This window comes from Meles meles, chromosome 7 (genome assembly GCF_922984935.1).
Source record: "Meles meles chromosome 7, mMelMel3.1 paternal haplotype, whole genome shotgun sequence".
Classification (NCBI taxonomy): Eukaryota; Metazoa; Chordata; class Mammalia; order Carnivora; family Mustelidae; genus Meles; species Meles meles.
In genome coordinates, this window is record NC_060072.1 from 105,462,309 (window position 1) to 105,484,293 (window position 21,985).

The 21,985-nt window shown below is 47.1% G+C and overlaps 2 protein-coding genes across 4 annotated transcripts in view; one reads left to right on the top strand and one right to left on the bottom strand.

Moving 5' to 3' along the window:
- VAMP1 (vesicle associated membrane protein 1) overlaps positions 1–13,543 on the top strand; it is a 79,188-nt gene extending 65,645 nt beyond the window's left edge. For 2 of the 3 annotated variants that reach the window (XM_046010696.1, XM_046010694.1), the window contains 2 exons: positions 10,516–12,031; positions 13,181–13,543. Coding sequence is in view for 2 of the 3 variants with exons in the window: in XM_046010694.1 (XP_045866650.1) it covers positions 10,516–10,568 (53 nt within the window). In the remaining variant the exon portion in view is untranslated. Of the gene's footprint in view, positions 1–10,515; positions 12,098–13,180 lie in introns of those variants that run through there. The other variant, XM_046010693.1, reaches the window with a different exon arrangement.
- Positions 13,544–13,548: 5 nt separating this feature from the next.
- On the bottom strand, positions 13,549–20,375 carry LTBR (lymphotoxin beta receptor). The gene is made up of 10 exons (XM_046010689.1): positions 20,061–20,375; positions 19,824–19,920; positions 19,471–19,596; positions 19,238–19,390; positions 18,815–18,911; positions 18,586–18,677; positions 15,736–15,843; positions 15,445–15,470; positions 14,643–14,868; positions 13,549–14,465 (listed from the first exon to the last, which is right to left on the bottom strand). The coding sequence occupies exons 1-10, from the start codon at positions 20,154–20,156 to the stop codon at positions 14,224–14,226; spliced, it is 1,263 nt and encodes a 420-aa protein (XP_045866645.1). The 5' UTR covers positions 20,157–20,375; the 3' UTR covers positions 13,549–14,223.
- Between the last annotated feature and the right edge of the window lie 1,610 nt (positions 20,376–21,985).

The window sequence follows — 21,985 nt, forward strand, 5'->3', positions numbered from 1 at the left end:
TTAGAGAAATGCAAATTAAAATCACAATGAGGGACTGCTGTTCACCTCCCATAATTGCTTAAAACCAACACTACCACCATGAAATGTAATGGAGCAAAAGGAACTCTGATTGCAGATGGAAATATGAAAGGTATATTATAGTCACTTTGGAAGACAGTTTGGCAGTTTCTAGTCCTGAGAAAACATTACAAAAACCCAAACTGAAGGACATTCTGCAAGTAACTGATTAGCACGCTTCAAAACTGCCAAGGAAAAAATAAGAAAAAAGAAAGAAACTGTCACAGATCAGACTAAAGGGTCATGACCACTAATACAATGTAGTATCTTGGATTAGATCCTGTACCAGTAAAAGGACATTACAGAAAAACTGGTGCAATCTGAGTAAAGTCTATAGCTTAATTAGTATTTTAACAGTGTTAATTTCTTGCTTTTAACTAATGAATCATGAGTGTGTAAGATATTAAAATAAGGGAGGCTGCGTGGAGGATATCCAAACTCTGTATCATCTGCAACTTTTTTGTAATTCTAAATTTATCCTAAAGGAAATAATCTACTGAGAAAAGAAACCCCAAGTGAGAAATAGACCCACTAAAGTGGCTAATATCAAGGTGAATAACAATCCCAAGTTAAGGTAAATATGTGAAGCAATGCAGATCTCAAGCATTGCTGGTGGGATTGTAAATTACTTCCATCATTTTAGAAATGTTTTAGCAGTATTAACTAAAACTATACAGATTTCCATCTTATGATTTAGCAGTTCTACTTCTAGGTATATACTCAAGAGAAAGGGGCACATATGTCTGTAAAAGGACATGTATAAGAATATTTGTAGTAACTTTATTCAGAATTGCTGAAAACTTGGGTCCTGGGATCGAGTCCCGCATCGGGCTCTCTGCTCAGCGGAGAGCCTGCTTCCCTTCCTCTCTCTCTGCCTGCCTCTCTTGTGATTTCTCTCTGTCAAATAAATAAATAAAATCTTAAAAAAAAAAAAGAATTGCTGAAAACTTGAAACAACCCTTAAGTTAGAAAGAACCAAGAGAATGGACAAATTCAGGTGTATTCATACAGTGGAATACTCCATGACAAAATTATTTTTTTTATTTTTTAGAGAGAGAATGAGAGAGTGTGAGCAGGAGGGAGACGCAGACAGAGAGGGAGAGAGAGAACCCCAAGGAGACTCCACAGCACGGAGCCTGATGCCGGGCTTGATCTCATGACCCCGAGATCATGACTGAACTGAATCAGGAGTGAGACACTTAACTGATGAAGCCACAGGCACCCCCACATGGCAAAATTTTAAAAAGAAACCAAACTACCGATACTAGCAATAGCAAAGATACATCTCGAAAACATGACGTTGATTAAAAGAAGTCAGACATGAAATGGCTAAATAGGCAGCTTAATAGACTAATTGATGGGGATAATTCACAAGTTAAATCATGAGTATCTCTATAGACTAATTGACGGTGACAAGTCATAAGATGAATAGTGAACATCTCTGGAGATATCCTGTATCTCAAGATATATATATATATAATTTTATTTTATTTTTTAATTTTTATTTGTTTATTTGACAGAGATCACAAGTAGGCAGAGAGAGAAGGGGAAGCAGACTCCCTGCTGAGCAAAGAGCCCAATGCAGGGCTCGATCCCAGGACCCTGAGATCATGACCCGAGCCCAAGACAGAGGCTTTAACCCACTGGGCCACCCAGGTGTCCCTATCTCAAGATATATTACCTATCTCTCAGAATGTTAAATGAGACCCAAGCAGTAAAGATTACTGAGTGGGGAGGAGCGTGAAGTCTTCTGGGGCGCTGAGAAGGTTCTGTATCTTCTGGGATGTAACCCAGTTGTAACACTTCTTCAGACTGTACACTTAAGATCCGTACACTTTACATAATTTACCATATGTATCTTATGACTTAATAAAATGTGAAATAAAGAAGAATGAAAAATTAAAGTGTGGGAGGAAAAAGAAACTTAAGTGGTTTCCTATTGCTTTTAGAGTAAAGTCCAAAATCGTTATTATAGTTTGTAAGTCGGGCTGATCAGCTTCCTACCTACTTCTCCAGCTTCATCTCTCCGTTCCCAAGCTCCAGCCCAACTTTTCTTCCGATTATGGGACCTTGGCACGCACCGTTCCCTCCTTCCACTGGGAGAATTCTCTCCTCCCCACTTCACCTAGCTCACCTTAATTATTCTGCAGGTCACAGCCTGAATTTCCTCAGGGAAGCCTATCCTGATCCTCAAGCTTAGATTCGGTGTCTGATGATATGGTATGTTTCTACTTTATAACACTTACTTTACTGTAATTATTTTTCAAGCTTCGGAAGGTTAGGTAGTAAGTCCGTCTTGTTTGTGTTATCTTCAGATGCCCGGTATATAGTAAATACTCATGTCATACTTACTGAATGTTAATTTTTAAAGTGAGCCTTGGATTAGTTTAAAAAATGAGTAGTCCAAGGCCACAGAGTATGAGCTGAGACCCAAGGCCATCAACAAGTCTTGCTGACTCTGTTTCCAAGGGATATCTTCAAACTGTACACGCTCCCCATCTGTCTATTGCAGGAGCATTCTACCTGGTCTCTCGGGTTCCATTCTTTATTCATTACCCACTGGATTATTACAGATAATAATGCCCTATTGTCTATTCTCTCAAAGCAGCCAGATTGATCCTTTTTAACATGAAAAGAGATGGCACTTCTCCCTTGCTCAAAACCTTCCAATGGCTGCTCTGAATTTAGAATATAATGAAAGTCCTTCTCTTGGTTTATGAAGTCCTCTGTGATATGACTGACTCCATCTGGAGCGCCCTCACCCACTCGACTATAGCCTAGACGTGTATTCCCCCAACTCCTCTGAAGTCCCAAGGTCCCAGGCACTTTCACACTAGCTGAATATTCCAAGAGGAACACTGGTTCCTTCTGGGTGTTCAGTTCAGATGCCCCCTCCTCGAGAAGACTTCCATGAGCTCTCGTCTAAAGTAGCTAAGTAGTTACTCTCACTTTCCCTGTTTCAGTTTTCAGCATAACACTTACTGTTCCCGATTTATTTTGATCATCTGTCTCATCTAATGAGAGCAAGAGTGTGCCCTTACGGTCTGCTTAGTTCTCTATCTTTGATACCTAGAACAATTTTTAGCACATAGTAGGTGCTCAGTAGTTAAATATTTGAGATTCGATGAATCCATGAATACCTCAATGCCTGGGCTCTTTGGTCCTTCCCAGCTTTTGGTAACCATAGGCTCACTGAATCTGGTTTCTTCTAGACCACTTAGAGCCGTGCTGTCTAGTGCAGTAGCCACTAGCCACAAATTAAATAATTATTTAAATATAAAATTAGATTGGGGCGCCTGGGTGGCTCAGTGGATTAAAGCCTCTGCCTTTGGCTCAGGTCATGATCCCAGGGTCCTGGAATTGAGCCCTGTATCGGGCTCTCTGCTTGGCAGGGAACCTGCCTCCCCCTCTCTCTGTGCCTGCCTCTCTGCCTACTTGTGATTTCTGTCTGTCAAATAAACAAATAAAATCTTTTTAAAAAAGTATAAAATTGTATTAAATTTAAAATTTTTTTCCTCCAGGGGTGCCTTGGTGGCATAGTCGGCTGACCTCTTGGTTTCTGCTCGGGTCATGTTCTGAGGTCCTGGGATAGAGCCGGGCATTGGGTTCTGGGCTGAGTGCAGAGTCAGCTTGACACTCTTTCTCCCTCTCCATCTGCCCCTCCCTTCTGTGCGCACATGCTCTCTCTCTCTCTCAAATAAGTAAATAAATAAGTCAATCTTTAAAATAAAATTCGATTGCTCCACTGCGCAAGTCACGTCAGGCGCCCATTAGCCACATGTGGCTGGCCGCTCCCGTATTGGACAACACAGATAATAATTTTTATCATTACAGAAAGTTCTTTTGGACAATGCTGATAGAGTTTTTTACAAATGGATTAATCCCAAAGGGAGTTGTTAGGCATTGAGTATAAAAATAGTTGCCTTTTGAGGTCTTGTGGCTCTGGAATGGCTGCCTTTTTGTTTTTCCTCCTTTTCCCTATTTGATTGGACAAGCTGTTTTATCAAACAGGTGTGTGTGTGTGTGTGTGTGTGTGTTTAATGTTATGTTAGTCACCAGATAGTACACCAATAGTTTTTGATGTAGTGTTCCATGATTCATTGTTTGTGTATAACACCCAGTGCTCCATGATATACGTGCCCTCCTTAATACCCATCACCGGGCTCACCCAACCCCCCCACCCCCCAAAACCCTCAGTTTGTTTCCTGGAGCCCATAGTCTCTCATGGTTTGTCTCCACCTCTGATTCCCCCGCCCCTTCATTTTCCCCTTCCTTCTCCTAGTGTCCTCCATGCTATTCCTTATGTTCCACATATGAGTGAAACCACATGATAATTGACTTTCTGTAATTGACTTATTTCACTTAGCATAATCTCCTCCAGTCCTGTCCATGTTGATGCAAAAGTTGGGTAGTCATCCTTTCTGATGGCTGAGTAATATTCCATTGAATGTACCAAGATATGGACCACATCTTCTTTATCTATTTGTCTGTTGAAGGGCATCTCAGCTCCTTCCACAGTTTGGTTATTGAGGCCATTGCTGCTATGAACATTGGGGGGCATATGGCCCTTCTTTTCACCACATCTGTATCTTTGGGGTAAATACCCAGTAGTACAATTGCCGGGTCATATGGTAGCTCTATTTTTAATTTTTTGAGGAACCTCCTCACTGTTTTCCCGAGTGGCTGCACCAACTCGCATTCCCACCAACAATGTAAGAGGGTTCCCCTTTCTCCACATCCTCTCCAACATTTGTTGTTTCTTGCCTTGCCAGTTTTTGCCATTCTAACTGGTGTAAGGTGGTGTCTCAATGTGGCTTTGATTTGAATTTCCCTGATGGCTAATGATGATGAACATTTTTTCATGTGTCTATTAGCCATTTGTATGTCTTCTTTGGAGAAGTGTCTGTTCATGTCTTCTGCCCATTTTTTGACTTGATTATATGTTTTTTGGGTGTTGAGTTTGAGAAGTTCTTTATAGATCTTGGGTATCAGCCTTTTGTAGTGTCATTTGTAAATATCTTCTCCCATTCTGTGGGTTGCCTCTTTGTTTTTTTGACTGTTTCCTTTGCTGTGCAGAAGGTTTTTTATCTTGATGAAGTCCCAAAAGTTCATTTTTGCTTTTGTTTCCCTTGTCTTTGGAGACGTGTCTTAAAAGAAGTGGCTATGGCTGATGTCAAAGAGGTTACCATGTAGGTTCTCCTCTAGGATTTTGATGGATTCATGTCTCACACTGAGGTCTCTCATCCATTTTGAGTTTATCTTTGTGTATGATGTAAGAGAATGGTCGAGTTTCATTCTTCTGCATGTGGCTGTCCAATTTTCCAGCACCATTTATTGAAGAGACTATCTTTTTCCCACTGGATATTTTTCCCTTCTTAGTCAAAGTTTATTTGACTGTAGAGTTGAGGGTCCATATCTGGGCTCTACTCTGTTCCACTGGTCTGTGTGTCTGTTTTTGTGCCAATACCATGCTGTCCTGGTGATCACAGCTTTGTAGTAAAGCTTGAAATCAGGCAATGTGATGCCACAGCTTTGTTTTTCTTTTTCAACATTTCCTTGGCTATTCAGGGTCTTTCTGGTTCCATACAAATTTTGGGATTCAAACAGGTGTTTTGAGGGTCAGTCCATAATTTGAGGATCTCATAGGTATACAACTTAGAACAAGTAAATCTTTTCATGATAAGCACATAAAAACGAACAGGTGCCTAGAAGATACAGAACTATATAACTCTGTTGAGCAGAAGCATGGTTAGGGGATGTGTTGACCTTGGGTTGGGGGAGGTAAGAGGTTGGCAGTCCTAGATACTCAACTAAATTAACTCTAAGGTAGAATTCCTTTAAGATGAATGGTTCTGTCAGAAATATAAATATAATTATAAAGCTATGAGCAACATTAAACAGACCAATATTATAGGCCCAGTTCATGAATGAGAATCTGAAGTAAAATATTAGCAAACAGGATCCCAGAGGTCCATTCAAAGAAAAATAGAACAAGATCAAGTGTGGGTTTCTTCAGAAAAGTAAAGATAGTTTAGCATCAGGAAACTGATTTATGTAATTTATCAGGTGGATAGATTTAAGGAGAAAAGTAGTATAACCAACTCTTCAGAGGCTTAAATGGCATGTGTTTGCTTTTCGTAAAGATTCAATATCCATTGTTTGTTTAGAACCTCAGTGAAATAGGGGCGCCTGGGTGGCTCAGTTGGTTAAGCATCTGCCTTCAGCTTGGGTCGTGATTCCAGAGTCCTAGAATCCAGCCCCGCATCGGGCTCCTTGCTCAGCGAGGAGCCTGCTTCTCCCTCGCCCTCTGCCCCTGCTTGTGTTCTCTCCCTTTCTCTCAAATAAATTAATAAAATCTTTAAAAAATAAAAACCTCATAAATAAAATCTAAAAAAAAAAAAAGGATGCCTGGGTGGCTCAGTCGGTTGGGCCACTGCCTTCGGCTCAGGTCATGCTCCTGGGGTCCGCAGGGAGCCTGCTTCTCTCTCCCGCCTCTGCCTGCCACTCTGCCTGCTTGTGCGCTGTCTCACTCTCTCTGACAAATAAATAAATAAATAAAATAAAACCTAAAAAATAAAAACCTCAGTGAAATAGTAAGTGATGGCTATTTTCTTAGTGTGATAAAAATAAACCTATCTATTACAACTCCTGCTAAATGGGGAAATACTAAAAGTATTCCCCTTAAAATCAGGATGAAGACAGTAATGTTCATTAATGCTGTGACCATTTAACATTGTTCTGAAGGTACTAAGCAATGTATTTAGATGAGATTAAAATGTCTTAAATGTCTTAGAAGTATAAAATTTAGATAGTAGAGAATAATTTCACAGGATTTAAAGGAGATGACCCAAGTGCATCAACTGAAACGCTCTTATAGATGATAAGAGAATTCGGTAGGTAGCTGGGTTAAAAAAAAATTAAGTTAGAAAAGATCCCGTTGGGGCGCCTGGGTGGCTCAGTGGGTTAAGCCGCTGCCTTCGGCTCAGGTCATGATCTCGGGGTCCTGGGATCGAGTCCCGCATCGGGCTCTCTGCTCGGCAGGGAGCCTGCTTCCCTCTCTCTCTCTGTGCCTGCCTCTCTATCTACTTGTGATCTCTCTCTGTCAAATAAATAAATAAAATCTTTAAAAAAAAAGAAAAGAAAAGAAAAGATCCCGTTTCTGTAACATTTATAAAGATAAAACACTTAGGGGCGCCTGGGTGGCTCAGTGGGTTAAAGCCTCTGCCTTTGGCTCAGGTCATGGTCTCAGGGTTCTGGGATCGAGCCCCACATTGGGCTCTCTGCTTAGTGGGGAGCCTGGTTCCCCCCACTCTGTCTCTCTGCCTGCCTCTCTGCCTACTTGTGATCTCTGTGTGTCAAATAAATAAAATCTTAAAAAAAAAGATAAAACACCTAGGAATGGACTTAGCAAGAAATATTCACAATCTATATTTAAAAAATATAAACATTAAAACACTACCAAGCCACACAAAAGGAATCAACACATTGAAAGTCACCATGTTCTGGGACGCCTGGGTAGCTCAGTCATTGAGCATCTGCCCTGGGCTCAGATTCCAGGCTCCTGCCCCACATGGAGCCCTGCATGGACCCCCCCCCCACCTCTCTAGCACAGAGCCAAGAGCCCAGCCATCTCCCTGCTCAGCGGGGAGCCTGCTTATCTTTCTCTCCCTCTGCCTGCTGCTCCCCCTGCTTCTTCTCTCTTTTTCTCTCTGTCAAATAAATACATAAGATATTTTTAAAAATATATCATCATGTTCTTGAAAAGGAGCCAGAGTGAGGAAGATGTTAGTTCTTTCTTTTTTTTTTTTTTTTTTTTTTTTTTTTAATATTTTATTTATTTGACAGAGAGAAATCACAACTAGGCAGAGAGGCAGGCAGAGAGAGAGGAGGAAGCAGGCCCCCGGCAGAGCAGAGAGCCCAATGCGGGGCTCGATCCCAGGACCCTGGGATCATGACCTGAGCTGAAGGCAGAGGCTTTAACCCACTGAGCCACCCAGGTGCGATCTCAATACAAATACCAGTGGGAGCTTTTTTAGGGGAAGGGGGACTAAAGACGCTGATCTTGAAGTTTATTCAGAAAAGGAAGTAAGAAAACATTAGAACATTCTGGAAAAGGAGATCAAAAGGAGCTCTAATAGATATTAAAATATAAAGCTAAATTAATTGGAAGATTGTGGGTGCTAGCAGATTAAAAAGACAGATCAAAAGAAGAAACCTGAAAATCCAGAAGTAAATGCAAGTTCTTACACAAATTTGGTTTATGCTAATGGCAGTGTTACCAGTTAGTGAGTTAGTGAAGAAAAAAATCACTGTTTAATAGGTGATTTCAAGGATAGCAAGATAACATTTGGAAATTGTTCTATAGAAAAATAGAGATGAACAGACAATGGAAAGTAAATTACAAATGACTCTTTTTAAAAAATATTTTAAAAGATTTTATTTATTTATCTGACAGAGAGAGATCACAAGGAGGAAGAGAGGCAGGCGGGGGCGGGTGTGGCGGGGGAAGCAGGCTCCCTGCTGAGCAGAGAGCCCTATGTGGGGCTGGATCCCAGGACCCTGAGATCATGACCCGAGCCGAAGGCAGAGGCTTTAACCCACTGAGCCACGCAGGCGCCCCATTTTAAAGATTTTATTTATTTATTTGACAGAGAGAGAGAGACACACATGGAGAGAGGGAATACAAGCAGAGGGAGTGGGAGACCAGGAAGCAGGCTTCCTGATGAGCAGAGGGCGCCTGAGGCGGGGCTTGATCCCAGTACCCTGGGATCATGACCTGAGCCCAAGGTAGATGCTTAACGACCTAGTCACCCAGGCACCCCAAATTACTCTTAACATAATGAAAATATTTACTAGCAATAAAATGAAAAATTTCACTCATAATAAGAAATGCAAATAAAAATTATACTCATAATATTTTTCACCTTTCAGATTGGCAAAGATCAAAATGTTTGATAACACACTAAAGTTGGTGTTTGCATATGGAAATGGACACTCTTAAAAATAGCTCATGTTCAGGGACCCCTGGGTGGCTTAGTCGATTAAGCATCTGCCTTCAGTTCAGGTCTTGATCCCAAGGTCTTGGAATCAAACCCTGAGCCCAGCATCAGGCTCCCTGATCATCAGGGAGTCTGCTTCTGCTGCTCCCCCTGCTTGTGCTCATTCTCTCTATAATAAATACATACATATCTTAAAAAATAGCTCATGTTCAGTCTCTATGGAGGGCGATTTAGTAATGTTATCAAAATAAAATATACCTACCCTTTGACCTCCAGTTTTATTTCTAGCAATTCTTAAAAAAAGGATTTTATTTATTTATTTGGCACAAAGAGAGAGATAGCAAGAGGGAGAATAAAAGTAGGGGGAGTGGGAGAGGGAGAAGCAGGCTTCCCGCTGAGTAGGGATCCCAGGACCCGGGGATGATGACCTGAGCCAAAGGCAGACACTCAACAACTGAGCCACCCAGGTGCCTCTCTAGCAATTTTTTTTTTTAAGATTTTATTTATTTATTTGACAGACAGAGATCACAAGTAGGCAGAGAGGCAGGCAGAGAGAGAGGAGGAAGCAGGCTCCCTGCTGAGCAGAGAGCCCCATGTGGGGCTCGATCCCAGGACCCTGAGATCATGACCTGAGCTGAAGGCAGAGGCTTTAACCCACTGAGCCACCCAGGTGCCCCTCTCTAGCAATTTTTTTGATAGCAATACTCCCACATGTGTAAAACAAAATATGTTATTATTGTGGAACTTAAAAAAAAAAGGATTTATTTATTTATTTGAGAGAGATTGAGCATGCATCTGTGAAAGCAGGGAAGGGGCAGAAGGAGAGGGAGAGAGAGAATCTCAAGCAGACTCCCCACTGAGCACAGAGCCCAGCTATGTACGGGCTCTATCTCATGACCCTGAGATCATGACCTGAACTGAAACCAAGAGTCAGATACTGAACCAGCTGAGCCATCCAGATGCCCCTGGAATTGTTTTTAATAGTAAGATTGGAAATGAATTAAAATGCCTCAAAGGGATCTAGTTAAATGGGGTGACCATATAATGGGATACTATGTAGATGCAGATATAACAATTAACGAGGGAGTTTTTTGATACTGACATGGAATTATGGCCAAACTATTTTGATAACTGAAAAAGACAAGGGGAAGGATATACAGAGAATGTGGAGAAAAGGAGGGAGGGAATATAAGTGTATATATTTGTAAATTACCTCTGGAAAAAACATCAGAAACAGTGACAGTGGTTGCTTCCAGGGAGGGCACTGTGGTGTTTGAGGGTCCGGAGTGGAAGAGAGACACTCCACTGTTTACTTGTTGATATTTTCTGAATTTTGATTCATGTGAATACCCAAAGAAAGGAAATAAAATTAAAACCAGAAAAGAAAATGAAAACTTAACTTGCTCTGATTTACACAAAAAGAATGTCTCATGAACCACATTCTTTTCTTTTCTTCCAGGACCTCCATCTTCAGAGGATTGGCTTTTTATCTCCCTGGACTTTTCCTCATGATAGCAAGATGGCTGCCACAGCTCAGGCATTATGTTCTCACACAAACATCCTCCACACAAGAAAGAAGGGACAAAGAAAGCCAAACACTTTCTCCTAATGATGTTTTTTGTCCTGGAAAGGAAGACTTCCCTATATACATCATTGGTCAGAAATGGACCTCATGTCCATCCTAAACCAATTTCTGGCAAAAGGGAATGGGTTTACTGGCTCCTGGGATTAGGGAAAGGGCCTCTTCCACTAATATCATGGAATCTTTGTCTAGTACAGAAATGGGGTTCTGTTCCTAGGAAAGGTACAGAAGTCTGCTGGGGAGTTTGCAGAAAGAATTCATCACAGCCATCAATGTGAACCGCTCCATCTTTTGAAAATATATAAATAAATAAATAAATTAATTAAAACTTCATTACCCTGGGACAACATAGCCCCACATCTCCCACTGCCAGTACTCTATACCCAGTTATGTCAATCTCTCTTATGGACTGCTGCCTTAGCCTCCTTCCTGGGCTCCCTGCAGCCACGCTGTCATCAGTCTGTGTTGCCTTTGTCCCCTGTGTGATATAGGAGTGGCATTCTCAGAAGTCAAGTATGGGAGGCTAGCTGGATTCAGACCCAATTGTCCCCTTCTCACCTCTTCTTGTATCCGGTTCTTTCTTTCTTTCTTTCTTTTTAAGATTTTATTTATTTATTTGACAGACAGAGATCACAAGTAGGCAGAGAAGCAGGCAGAAAGAGAAGGAAGCAGGCTCCCTGCTGAGCAGAGAGCCCGATGTGGGGCTCAATCCCATGACCTTGGGGTCATGACCTGAGCTGAAGGCAGAGGCTTTTAACCCACTGAGCCACCCAGGCACCCCTGGTTCTTTCTTTTGAAGATAACAATCAACAGGCTGTCCTTATTGCTTTTCTATCAGCTTTCATTCTAGGGAGAGCTCCTCTCACTATAAAACATGCTCTGTTGGTGTGGCTTGGAGCCTGTTAACTCAGCTCTGGCAAAATAATCATGGGCTGTGTTATAGGCTAAATCATGTCCCCCCAAATTCATATGTGGAGGTCCTATACCCCAGTACTTCAGGACATGACTGTGCTTGGAGATAGTCTTTAAAGAGGTAATTAAATTAAACTGAGGTCATTAGGGTGGGCCCTTATGCAAACTGACCGGTGTCTTTATAAGAGGAGGAGATTAGGGGTCCCTGGGTGGCTCAGCTGGTTGAGTGTCCGGCTCAGGTCATGATCTCCTGAGATGGCACTCTGCACTGGGCTCGTGCTCAGCACAGAGTCTGCTTGTCCCTCTTTCTCTGCACTTTCTCTCGTTAAAGAAAAAAAAAAAGAGATTAGGACACAAATAGGAGGGAGAAGACCACGTGCAGACACAGGGAGAAGACAGCTATCAGGAAGCCAAGGAGAGAAGCCTCAGAAGAAACCCACCCTGCTGACACCTTGATCTTGGACTTCTAGCCTCCAGACTGGTGAGAAAATACTTTTCTGTTCTTGAAGCCCCAGCCTGCAGCGCCTTGTGACGGCAGCCCTAAGAAATTCACACAGACTGGTGTGGGTCTAAGTGTGAACGGTACCACTTAGGGCCTTAGCACCATTTCTTTAAAAAAGCTTTCCTCCGTTTTATTTTGTTGAAAAATGTGTAAATTTTTTTTTTTTTTTTTTGTCTAAATACAGTGGAGCAATGATTAAGGATTCACGTGGTTTGGCTCTGGCATACTGGAAGAGAGGGGGGATTAACTCTAAAGATACAGCTCACTATAGCTTTTTAAAAAAAATACTTTAAAAATTGTTTTAAAATTTTATTAGAGAGAGAGAAAAAGAACAGGGGGAGGGGCAGAGGGAGAAGCAGACTCCCCGCTGAGCAGGGAGCCTGACTCAGGACTCAATCCCAGGACCCCGGGATCATGACCAGAGCCGAGGGCAGATGTTAAACTGACTGAGCCACCCAGGTGCCCCATGACTTAATTCTTAAAAAAGGAATTTGGATCTAATACTTTCATGGCCAACCTTAAATAACCCATCCGCTCAGTTGGCTCATATGGCTACGTGTCCCGCAGCCACACCATCTTGATGAGCGCCAGCGACAGAGTTCTTAACACTAGACCCACACGGTGGCCTTTTATGGAAGGCGAAGTCCTCTGGCAGCTGCTTCCTTCACAATCCTTCATGTGCAGGTTGTCTCCACCAGGCAGTGAGATAGATAAATTCTAGGGCCCAAACATTTCCTAGTAGAAGAGCTCGAGAAGATTTAAAGTCCTTTTGGGGAGCAAAATAAGACAAAACGGAATAAACAAGTAAAAATCACGAGTGCCCCTTCTGAAGGAGCACCGGAGGAGGTCGGCCTGGATCTCTTCACCGACAGAATGTGAACTTGGTCTCTCATATTTTCTCTCTGAAATGAGTGTCTTTCCCTTTGACTGGCCATGTGGAAAGAACACTCTTTCACTTTGCACTGTGGCTGGGGGTGTGAGAGTTGGCTCGGACTGAATGCCTGGGGGACGTGAAGGAGATCTGCTCATTTGAGAAAACCAGTCCCCCGCCCCGCCCCCACCCACCCCTCCCTGCCACCACTTTTTTTTTTTTTTTTTCTAACCTGTTCGGGGGGAAATTCTATACAGGTGTGTGGTTTGTGAAGGTTTTACCTGAGAGGCCTCCAGAGCCAGACTGGGTGGAAATCCAGCTTTGCCATTTGCAGCTGAATTGGGCAAGTCATTTATCCTCTCTGTGCCTCAGTTTCCCCATTTGTTCAAGGAGAATAGTGAAAGTATCTCTCTTAGGGAGATGCGGTGGGGATTGCATAAGTTAATATCGTAAAGTGTGTGGAGCACTGTCTGGCACCTTGTCAGCGATCCCAGGCTAATATTGTTATCACCTGAATTACATACACCAGCCCCTTGTAGGATTGTATTTAATGTTTTGACCTTTGCCTTTGACATTGCCCCAGTGGAACAGTGTTTCTCTGAGAATCCCAAGAAAATGAGTGATCTAGGTCTCAATCTCTTTATTTGCATGTGGTTACAATTTATAAATACACTTGCCATTTTCCTCCCCCTCCCAAACTCTCCCTTCTACCCAGTAACTGCGTCCAAACCCCCCAGTTGTCAGCCACTCCCTTTCCTGTCCAGGCGGAGAGGGGAGGGGCGGTCCTCCATGAAGCCCATCTTCCTACAGGGTCTACTTCAGTCCGTGTGAAGGGCGGGCTCTCAAAGGGCCTCTGAAGCTTGTGGATGAGCACCACGAATCTGCTGGAGGTCCCGCGAATGTCGTCGCCCGTGACCATGTGGCCGGCTTCCTGTTCGCCGTGCGGAGGTTGCCGAGCGCCGTGGTGGGCAGCAGTGAGCATCACATGCCCGGTCCGTGCTAGAAGCTGAGCTGTTGCAGGCCCCGTGGGCAGGAGGGTCTGCAATGAAGTCTCAGGCCCGCTCAGCTGCTGGTGAGAGTCTTGTGGGGGGTACCTACCCAGCCAGTGCCCGGCCCTGCTCTCGGAGGTGTGTCTGAGGCCCGGTCCCTCACGGTCTGCCTCTCAAGGGCCCGACCCAGGCCCTCGGTCAGTCCTGGGTGGGTAGGGCAGCCTCAGGGAGAAGGTGCTCTTGCATGTCCCTTCTCCTGGCTTTTCCCAGACACCAAGAGGCATGGGTGACAAGTTGGGTCCTTGGCTCCGTTAGAGGGCGTGGCAGCCCAGTGTCTCTGTTTCAGCCAGATGCCAAGCTTTGCCATCCTCCTGGTAGGGTGTGGAAAGCCCAGGAGGGCCAGGGGCACCCTCTTCAGGGGTGGGGTACGGAGGCTCTGGGGAAACAGGGGGGTCTCCGGGGCCTCGTGCTCCCCCCAGGACTGGCCCATTGTAGATGTAGATGTTGCCGGTGACAGTCACAGACCCACCGGTGACATGAATGCCGCTGGTACCTGTGGGAAAGGAGGCCGACTGAGGGGGCTGATGGCAAGCTGTTGGGAGTCTCTGTCTTGCTCTGCTTCAGCCTTCTCACTTCTGTCTGGCCCACACTTGCCTCCTGCCCACCATCCCTCCCACTGCACCCTTCCTTCCCTGCCCCCTCCCCTCCCTGCTACCTGCCCTAGGCTCACCGTGGGCCACCTGGCTTTGCTCTGGGAGCTCGGGCTCCAGCTCCCTGGCCTGGCTGAGAGGACTCTGCTGCTGCAGCATCTCTTCCTCCAAAGCTGGGGGTGCTGGGAGCCTGGCCGAGGCGGGGGCCATGTCTCCAAAGGGCAGAAGTGGCTTTACCAGGTCAGGGAAATGTGGGTTGACCCTTGGAGGCTCCCAGCTTCCATCAGCGGTATTTGACTCCTCTCCCTGGAGGAGAGAGGCAGAGAACCAACCGATGACATGGGCCTTGGATCCCAGTTTTCTTGAATTCCCACACCCCACCCCATGCTTAGGCAGCTCACTGTTCTCCTCTACTCCACTTCATGCTCCCTGCCACAGGGCCTTTGCACCTGATGCCCCCTTTCCTGGGGCACTTTCCCTGAGATGTTCTGATGGATGGCTCTCTCATTTCTTCAGCTCTCTGCTCAAATATCAGTTTGTCAGAGAGGCCCTCTCTGTCCACTCTAAGATAATGTACCCCCACCCTTTGCCACTGTCACTCACTGTCCCCATACCGAGCTTTATTTAGCAACTATCACCCACTGATATGTATTTCTTTAACTTTAGTCTTGCTACCTTGGCCTGTAACTCCAGGAGGGCAGGAACTTTGCTTTGTTCACTGCTATATCCATGGTGCCCAGAACGGAGCCTGGCACATGGTAGGCTCAATCACTTATTAGCTGAGTGGATGTTGAAGCCCACACACTCTTACCCTGCCTACCCCACCCTGTTCACTTAGCCCAGCCTGGTCCTCCCTGCTGCCTTCTCAGCCTTCCCCATTACCTCTGGACGCCTCTTCAGCAGGGATCCTGCAACGGAAAATGAAATGAGGGTCAGGCCTCCAGTAGGCCCTGGGCCCAGTGGCTTGCACCATTCACAGCCTGCTGGGGTGTATGCCCCCCACCGTGGGTTCCCAGGGCTATCGTTGCCCTTATCTCCAGCCTCAGAATAGGGGGCTGGGTGGAGAGGATGTCCGTGCTGGGGGCAGGCATCGCAAGTCTTCCCTCCCTCATGCAGGTGAGGGCAGCCAGCCGGCCAGGCCTGCCTCCCTGCCTGTATCCAGCTTCTTCCTACCTAGCTTCCTGCAGAGAGAGGGGTGGCTCTTCCAGGTGCAGGCCAGGACGGTGGTAAGGAACAGGAATGAGGCCAGCGGCAGCAGGATGGCCAGCACCATCATAGTTCCTGTGGGGACAGCAGACAGGAGAGCCGTGAGGACACTAGAAAGGGCAGGGTGGGCGGGGTGGGGGGCTAGGTAAGGACCAGGTTTCCAGTAGTCTGGGCGACCTACAGAAAAGGGGGAGCAGCTTTTCCCTTCCAGACCCACTACAGCTCCTAAAGGCAGAATTAGAGAAACTTCCCTTGGGTTACAGAAAAGGGAAACCAAGTTGGACTTGGAGAGGACCTGCTGACAGCCAGGAGCAACTCACGGATGGAGACCTTTGGGGGTGGTGCTGGTGGCTACCACAGAGACCAGGGAAAGGGGCAGTCTGTGGGTGAGAACAGGCGCATGCGCAGTTGGGTTTCCGGGGGTGGGAGGCGGTACAGGGAAGGTGGGGCTTGGGTTTGTAAGCGACTCAGGGCACAGGGTAGAGCAACATTTCTGTGGACGCGCCCGTTCTAACGAGAGGCCACGGTAGGGGATGAGATTGCCCCTCTGTCTCTGTGGGGTGTTTCTGGGGGTGAGAGAGGAGGGGCTGCAAGTTCCCCACCCCTTTGCTCAGGGCCAGTTCTAGGAGCGGGAGGGAAGGGAGGCTGGGACTTGGGTTTCTCAGATTCTGGTATGTAGCCGTGGATAATTTCTGTCTTTCACAGCAGAGTCTACAGTGCCCATCACGTGTGTCTGGAGAAGATCAGGAAGGCTTGGAGAGTTGCATCCTGGGAGCTCGCCCTTCCTGATCCACCTAAACCTAGGGCTTAAGGGAGGATAGAGTGGGAGGCCTGGGAAAAAAACTGGACCTGGAGTCCAAGACATCTGGATTCCAGCCCAGTTGGGTGACTTTTTAAGTCATTCCTCCTTTTGGAGCATATCAAAGGTAAAATGAGGGGGTTAGGTACATACGGTCTAAAATTCCAGCTCTAAAGGGCCAGTGGCATGATGCATGGTTATAAAGTAACAAGAGGACATGGAAAAAGATTTAGGATATATTTGAGTGAAAAATCAAGTTAGAAAATATTCAAATGTCTCCACTTTTAGAAAAACAACTGGAAGGATATATTAAGAAATGTTAAGAGTGGATATGCTAAGTGATGATGGTCCTGTGGGTGGTTTTTAGTTTTGTTTCTCTGAATTTTCTGATTTTCTACGGTATGATGCATTTATGGCATGGGCTCTGGAGTAAGAAAGAACCGAGTATAGGTTTTCATAACATCAGTTACCACCTATGTGATCTGGGGCAAGTCACATGAACTCTGCCGAGCCTCCTTGAGCATATTATCCTCCGTGAGCTTAATAACAGAACTACAGTTGACCCCGGAACAACATAGGGGTTAGGGGTGCCAAACCCTGTGCAGTCGAAAATCCATGTATAACTTTTGATTCCCAAGAAGTCTTCACTCTGAATAGTCTGCCATTGTCTAGAAGGCTTACCAGTAACACAGCTGATTAATGCAGGTTATGTATTTATATACTGTGTTCTCACAATAAAGTGAGAGCAAAGAAAATGTTATTGAGAAAATCATAAGGAAGAGAAAATGATTTACAGCACTCTGCTGTTTTTTTTTGAAAAAAAGTGACATATAAGTGAACCCGTGCAGTCATGTTGTTCAAGGGTCATCTGTACTTTGTAGAGCCATTAAGCAAGATTAAAAGAGTTAGGGATGCCTGGGTGGCTCAGTGAGTTAAGCATCTGACTTTGGCTTGGGTCATGATCCCAGCGTCCTGGGATGGAGCCCTGCTTCAGACTCCTTGCTCAGTGGGGAGCCTGCTTCTCCCTCTGCCTGCCTCTCCCCCTGTGTGTGCTCTCTTTCTGTCTCTAATAAATATATAAAATCTTAAAAATATACGTTAAATGAGTTAGTGATTGTCAGATGCCGACAGAGTGACACACTAGCTCTCGATAAATGAAAGATATCATTATTTGGTAACTTAAAAAAAGTTAATAAACTCTCTCCCAACTAATAATCTTTACAGTCATTGGAAATATCCCTCAGTCATTTGCTGGGCTAGGAAACCAATAACTTCACAGAAAAAAACAAACAAAAAACAACAAACTGAGAAAGAGTCAAATGTGGGGTGAATTTTCTAATAATATAAGCGTGTAATCTAATAAACAGATTCTCAGTCTAGTAAGTAGATTATATGACGGTGGCAGGTCCAAAGTGATGACAGTGATGTCAGCTACAATTTCATGTCAGAGTAGGAGTGGTCCTTGGCACACATTGTATATAACTTACAAGTTATATGTATTTATATAACATATATATATGTGTATACATATATATGTGTATATATATGTTATATATGTTATATATGTATATGTTTTTATATATACATAAAATACACACATAATACACACATATATAACATATAATATATAACATATACACACATATAAAATAACATATGACATACATAATATATAACATATAATATATAACATATAATAACATATATTATGTTATATACGTATATATGCATATATACATATACATATACACACATATATAACATATACACATAACACACACATATATGTTATATATAATATGTTATATGTATATATGTATACATATAACATAAAAAGAGTATATGTTAAGTTCGCCTAGGGATACTCCCTAAGGAACTTCTCCACTTGCCCTAATTCTGAGATGCATTCAGCTGTTCCCCACTTTTTGAGATGGAAGGAATAAAGGCATCTTCCCAGACTTCCCTCCCCACCCCCCGCCCCTCCCCGCCCCATGTGCCCCTCAGCCCCAGGCCCTCACCTGGCATCTCGGAGTGCTCTGGGGGATTTCTGCAGCTGGCGTCAGACTGGGCAGTGCCTGGAACTGCCTCCACCAGGCCCTGCTCCTCACACCTGCAGCAGAAAGAGAGGCCCGATTCAGGTTGGCACAGGGCTGGGAGTGGCAGGATGAGCCCATGGGTGCGAGCATAGGGTGGTCAGCAGCTGGGACTTCTAGGATGGTGGGGGAGTGGGGTGGGGGGGGAACTCACCTTGTATGGGGCTGGCAGCGGGCCCTGAGGGAGGAGGTGTTCTGGAAGTGGCCTGCCTTACAGGGCACACAGTTTCTGTTAACTACCCCGACTTCATCTGGCAAGAGAAAAGCAAGGCCAGCCTCAGTGAGGGGGCAAGGGTGGGGGGCGGGTCTTTCCATGCTGTGAATTTCCGCCAGTCCCTGCCTGCCCGCCCATCTCATTCTGCGGCACCTTTCCTGATCTCCCTCTTGCTGAGAGAAGCTTTCCGAGATTCTGCCTCTGTCCAGGTGTCTCTGCAGACACCTGTGGTGGGTCTTTCACAGGGAGGGAGAGGCGGCTCTTTATATCCAAGAGAACTACCTGTGGGGCTGCCCCCCAGCCCTGGAAGGTGCTCCCTGCACCCAGCGTCCTTCCTGCCCTCCTCCCACAGCAACCTCTGACCTGTCAGCTTGGCCTCAGTGCCTGGCGGGCAGTCGGAGAGTGGCTCACAGTGTACACACTCTGTGTCCCAGTGCACGCAGAACATTCCCGGCTGGCAGCGGCACTGGGTCTTCTGTCTACTGGTGCAAGGCATGGTCTCCTCGAAGCCCAGCACTGGTGGGGAGACAGGAGAGCTCAGCGGAGGGCCCATGCTCTGGGAGATCCCAGCCTCCCCCGAGCCCCCTGCCACTCACTCGGGTCACAGGGGCGGCACAGCTGGCAGATGGAGAGATGGTTCCAGTGCTCGTTGTAGGAATTTTCGGGACACTGGGCACAAACAGTGTCCTGGCTGCGGCTACATTCCATGGAGACGTGTGTGCCTGGAAAGGGAGTGGGGCCCTGCAGTGTCAGGGGAGCCGGATCCCCCCTTGCCTCTGTAGCTCCGCTCACTGCAAGACCCTGTCCTCTGGAGAGCCACCCATGAAGGCTGGCTGGCTGGCTTTCCTGGGAGATGGTGTCTGTCTTCCCTCCAGGCAGCAGCGGGGTGGGCCAGAGTCCCCTGCCACTCACCTCCCGTCCCCAGCTTCCTTGGGCCATTGCCTCTCACCTGGGGGGCAGCGGGAGCAGCAGACCTGATGCTTGGGTTCGTAGTACTCCTTTTCCCGGTCCCAGCACGTTCGGTTCTCTGTGTGGTATGGGGGCTCCTTCAAGGGGAGATGGAGGTAGGGGGAGAATTACTCAGGGGTCTGCTGGGGAGGGCAGAGGGACTAGAGAGCAGACTGTGCAGACCCCCTTTTGCCCTCCCAAGCCAGCCACCACCCACCTACATGGGCCCCTCCCTCACCAGTCGGGCCTGGGATGCTGCCAGGAGACCGCAGAGGCCCAGGATGAGAGGCCCCCAGGCCAGGCCGCAGGGGGAGGCGGCCCATGGCAGGCGCATGGCGGCCAGTAGGCCAGTCGGCCAGATGGGTGGAGGCCGGGGCAGGAAGGTGGGAGCCCTGCACGTCCTGGGCAGTGGTGGCAGCAAGCTCCCAAGCCCAGATCCTGGGACAGGGCTTGGGCTGACGTGCCCCCGAGGGCCGTGCGGCCGGCCCTGGCCTGGCCTCCAGGGCTCCAGCGCCGGCTCAGGAAGTGGGAGTGGAGCGAGCCGGCCTTCGGGGCGGGGACAGGGAGCTCTGGGAGCAGAGGCAGCTGTCGCAATCGGGGAAGAGGAACAGGCTTGGCTGCCCCGATGCAGGGCGGGAGGGGGCGGCCGGGAAAGCACGTGAGGGCAGCAGGGCCGGAACCGGGCCTCCTCCCTTCTTTGGAAGCCTGGCCAACAGGGGAGGACTGTAGGGGGCGGCTAGGTGGGAAAGGGCAGCAGAGTCAGTGGACAATGCTCAGATGGGCCTTGGAGAGCAGAGCAGAGCTGACTTGGAACAGAGACAGACAGAGCTGTGTCCAGCTGGGTGCCAGCTCCGAAAGTGGAAGGGCCTGTGGCTGACAGACACGGGGAGTGCAGGGACCCCCAGGGACCCACAGTCAGCCAGCCAGCCAGCTGCAGCATCTGGGAAACAGAAGTCCCACTTGGCATCCATCTGGACGCCTGGGAGTTCCTGCCCTGTTGTGTGACTTTTTAAAAGACAATCTATAAAGGCATAACAAGTCAGCCAGCCCCCCCTGTGCGTGGTCCGTCCCCGTGCCCACATTAGTGGGCACAGGTCACCAAGAAGACACTGCAGAGAGGGCAGTGGCCCCGCTCCCCTGTTCTTAGATGACAGGGAGGAAAGGGTAGACCCAGTACCCGAAGATGAGTAGGGGCAGCTGCCCTGGAGCTGGACAACCTTGGCCCTCAGTCCCAGCTTCCTCACCCAGGAGACTGAATCCCTCTGCATTGGAGGAGGCTGAGAGCCCACCCGTCCAGCCCCCTCGCCTCAAGGGTGAGAAGACAGAGGCTGAGGGGGCCACAGAGAGGAGACCGGGATTCTAGGGGGGTTGGTCTTGTCCCTATCCCCTTTCTTCCCATCATTTTCCTGTGACCCATTAACAGCACCCCCATGTCCCCTGATGCCAGGCTCTCTGGTCTTTAGGTCTCTGTGCTCCTGGCTAGCTCCCATCTGTCCTTGAGCTTCAGCAGGGCTCTGGTAAGCACCCCCCCCCACCCCACCCAGGCTGCTCAGCTCCCACGCGACTACAGTCTGGGACCTGCTGCTTTCTGCCTCCTGCCCCACCAGGCTGTGAACTCTGCAATGGTCTGGATGGAATCTTTAAGTCTGGCTCCCAGTGCTTAGCCCAGTCTGGTCCATGCCCAGTGTCCGGTATATATTTATGGAGTAAATGATGAGGCCTTGCTCACATCACCCAGACAGTCTGTGCAGACCCAGCCTGGAGTCCAGAGTTCCTGATTTCTGGGTTCCAAGCTCATCCAGCAACCACGCTGCCTCCTTGTGACTTGGGCTACCTCCTTTGGTGTGAGGGACTGACTTACTCTCTGGAGATGGGTCGCCTGGGCACCGTCCTGCCCCTCTCCCTGCAGGGCCCTGCACTCATCCTTGCATTGGTTGGTCTGACTGGCTGGATAGGCTCTTGGTGGGGAGCTGGGAAGTCCTGGTGCAGGAGTGTGCGTGGAAAGGAGGGTTCCCAAGGGAGTGAAGGGCCTGCCTGAGTGTAGACAGCTTAGTCCACTCTCCTGGGACAAGCCTGAGATCTGTACTCTGTGGGCAAGTGTTTATCCGGAGGGCCCAAGGCTTCCTGGAAAGGGAAAACATTTCAGAGCAGAATGCACAGCTT

Excerpts from the sequence above, each read along its gene's own strand:
- LTBR (XM_046010689.1), bottom strand. The coding sequence starts at position 20,156 with ATGCGCCTGCCATGGGCCGCCTCCCCCTGCGGCCTGGCCTGGGGGCCT. Across the intron at positions 19,391-19,470 it reads GTGCCGCCCCTGTGACCCGA|TGCTGGGCTTCGAGGAGACC; the intron begins GTGAGTGGCAGG and ends TCTCCCCACCAG. Across the intron at positions 18,912-19,237 it reads CACTGAGGCCAAGCTGACAG|ATGAAGTCGGGGTAGTTAAC; the intron begins GTCAGAGGTTGC and ends TTCTCTTGCCAG.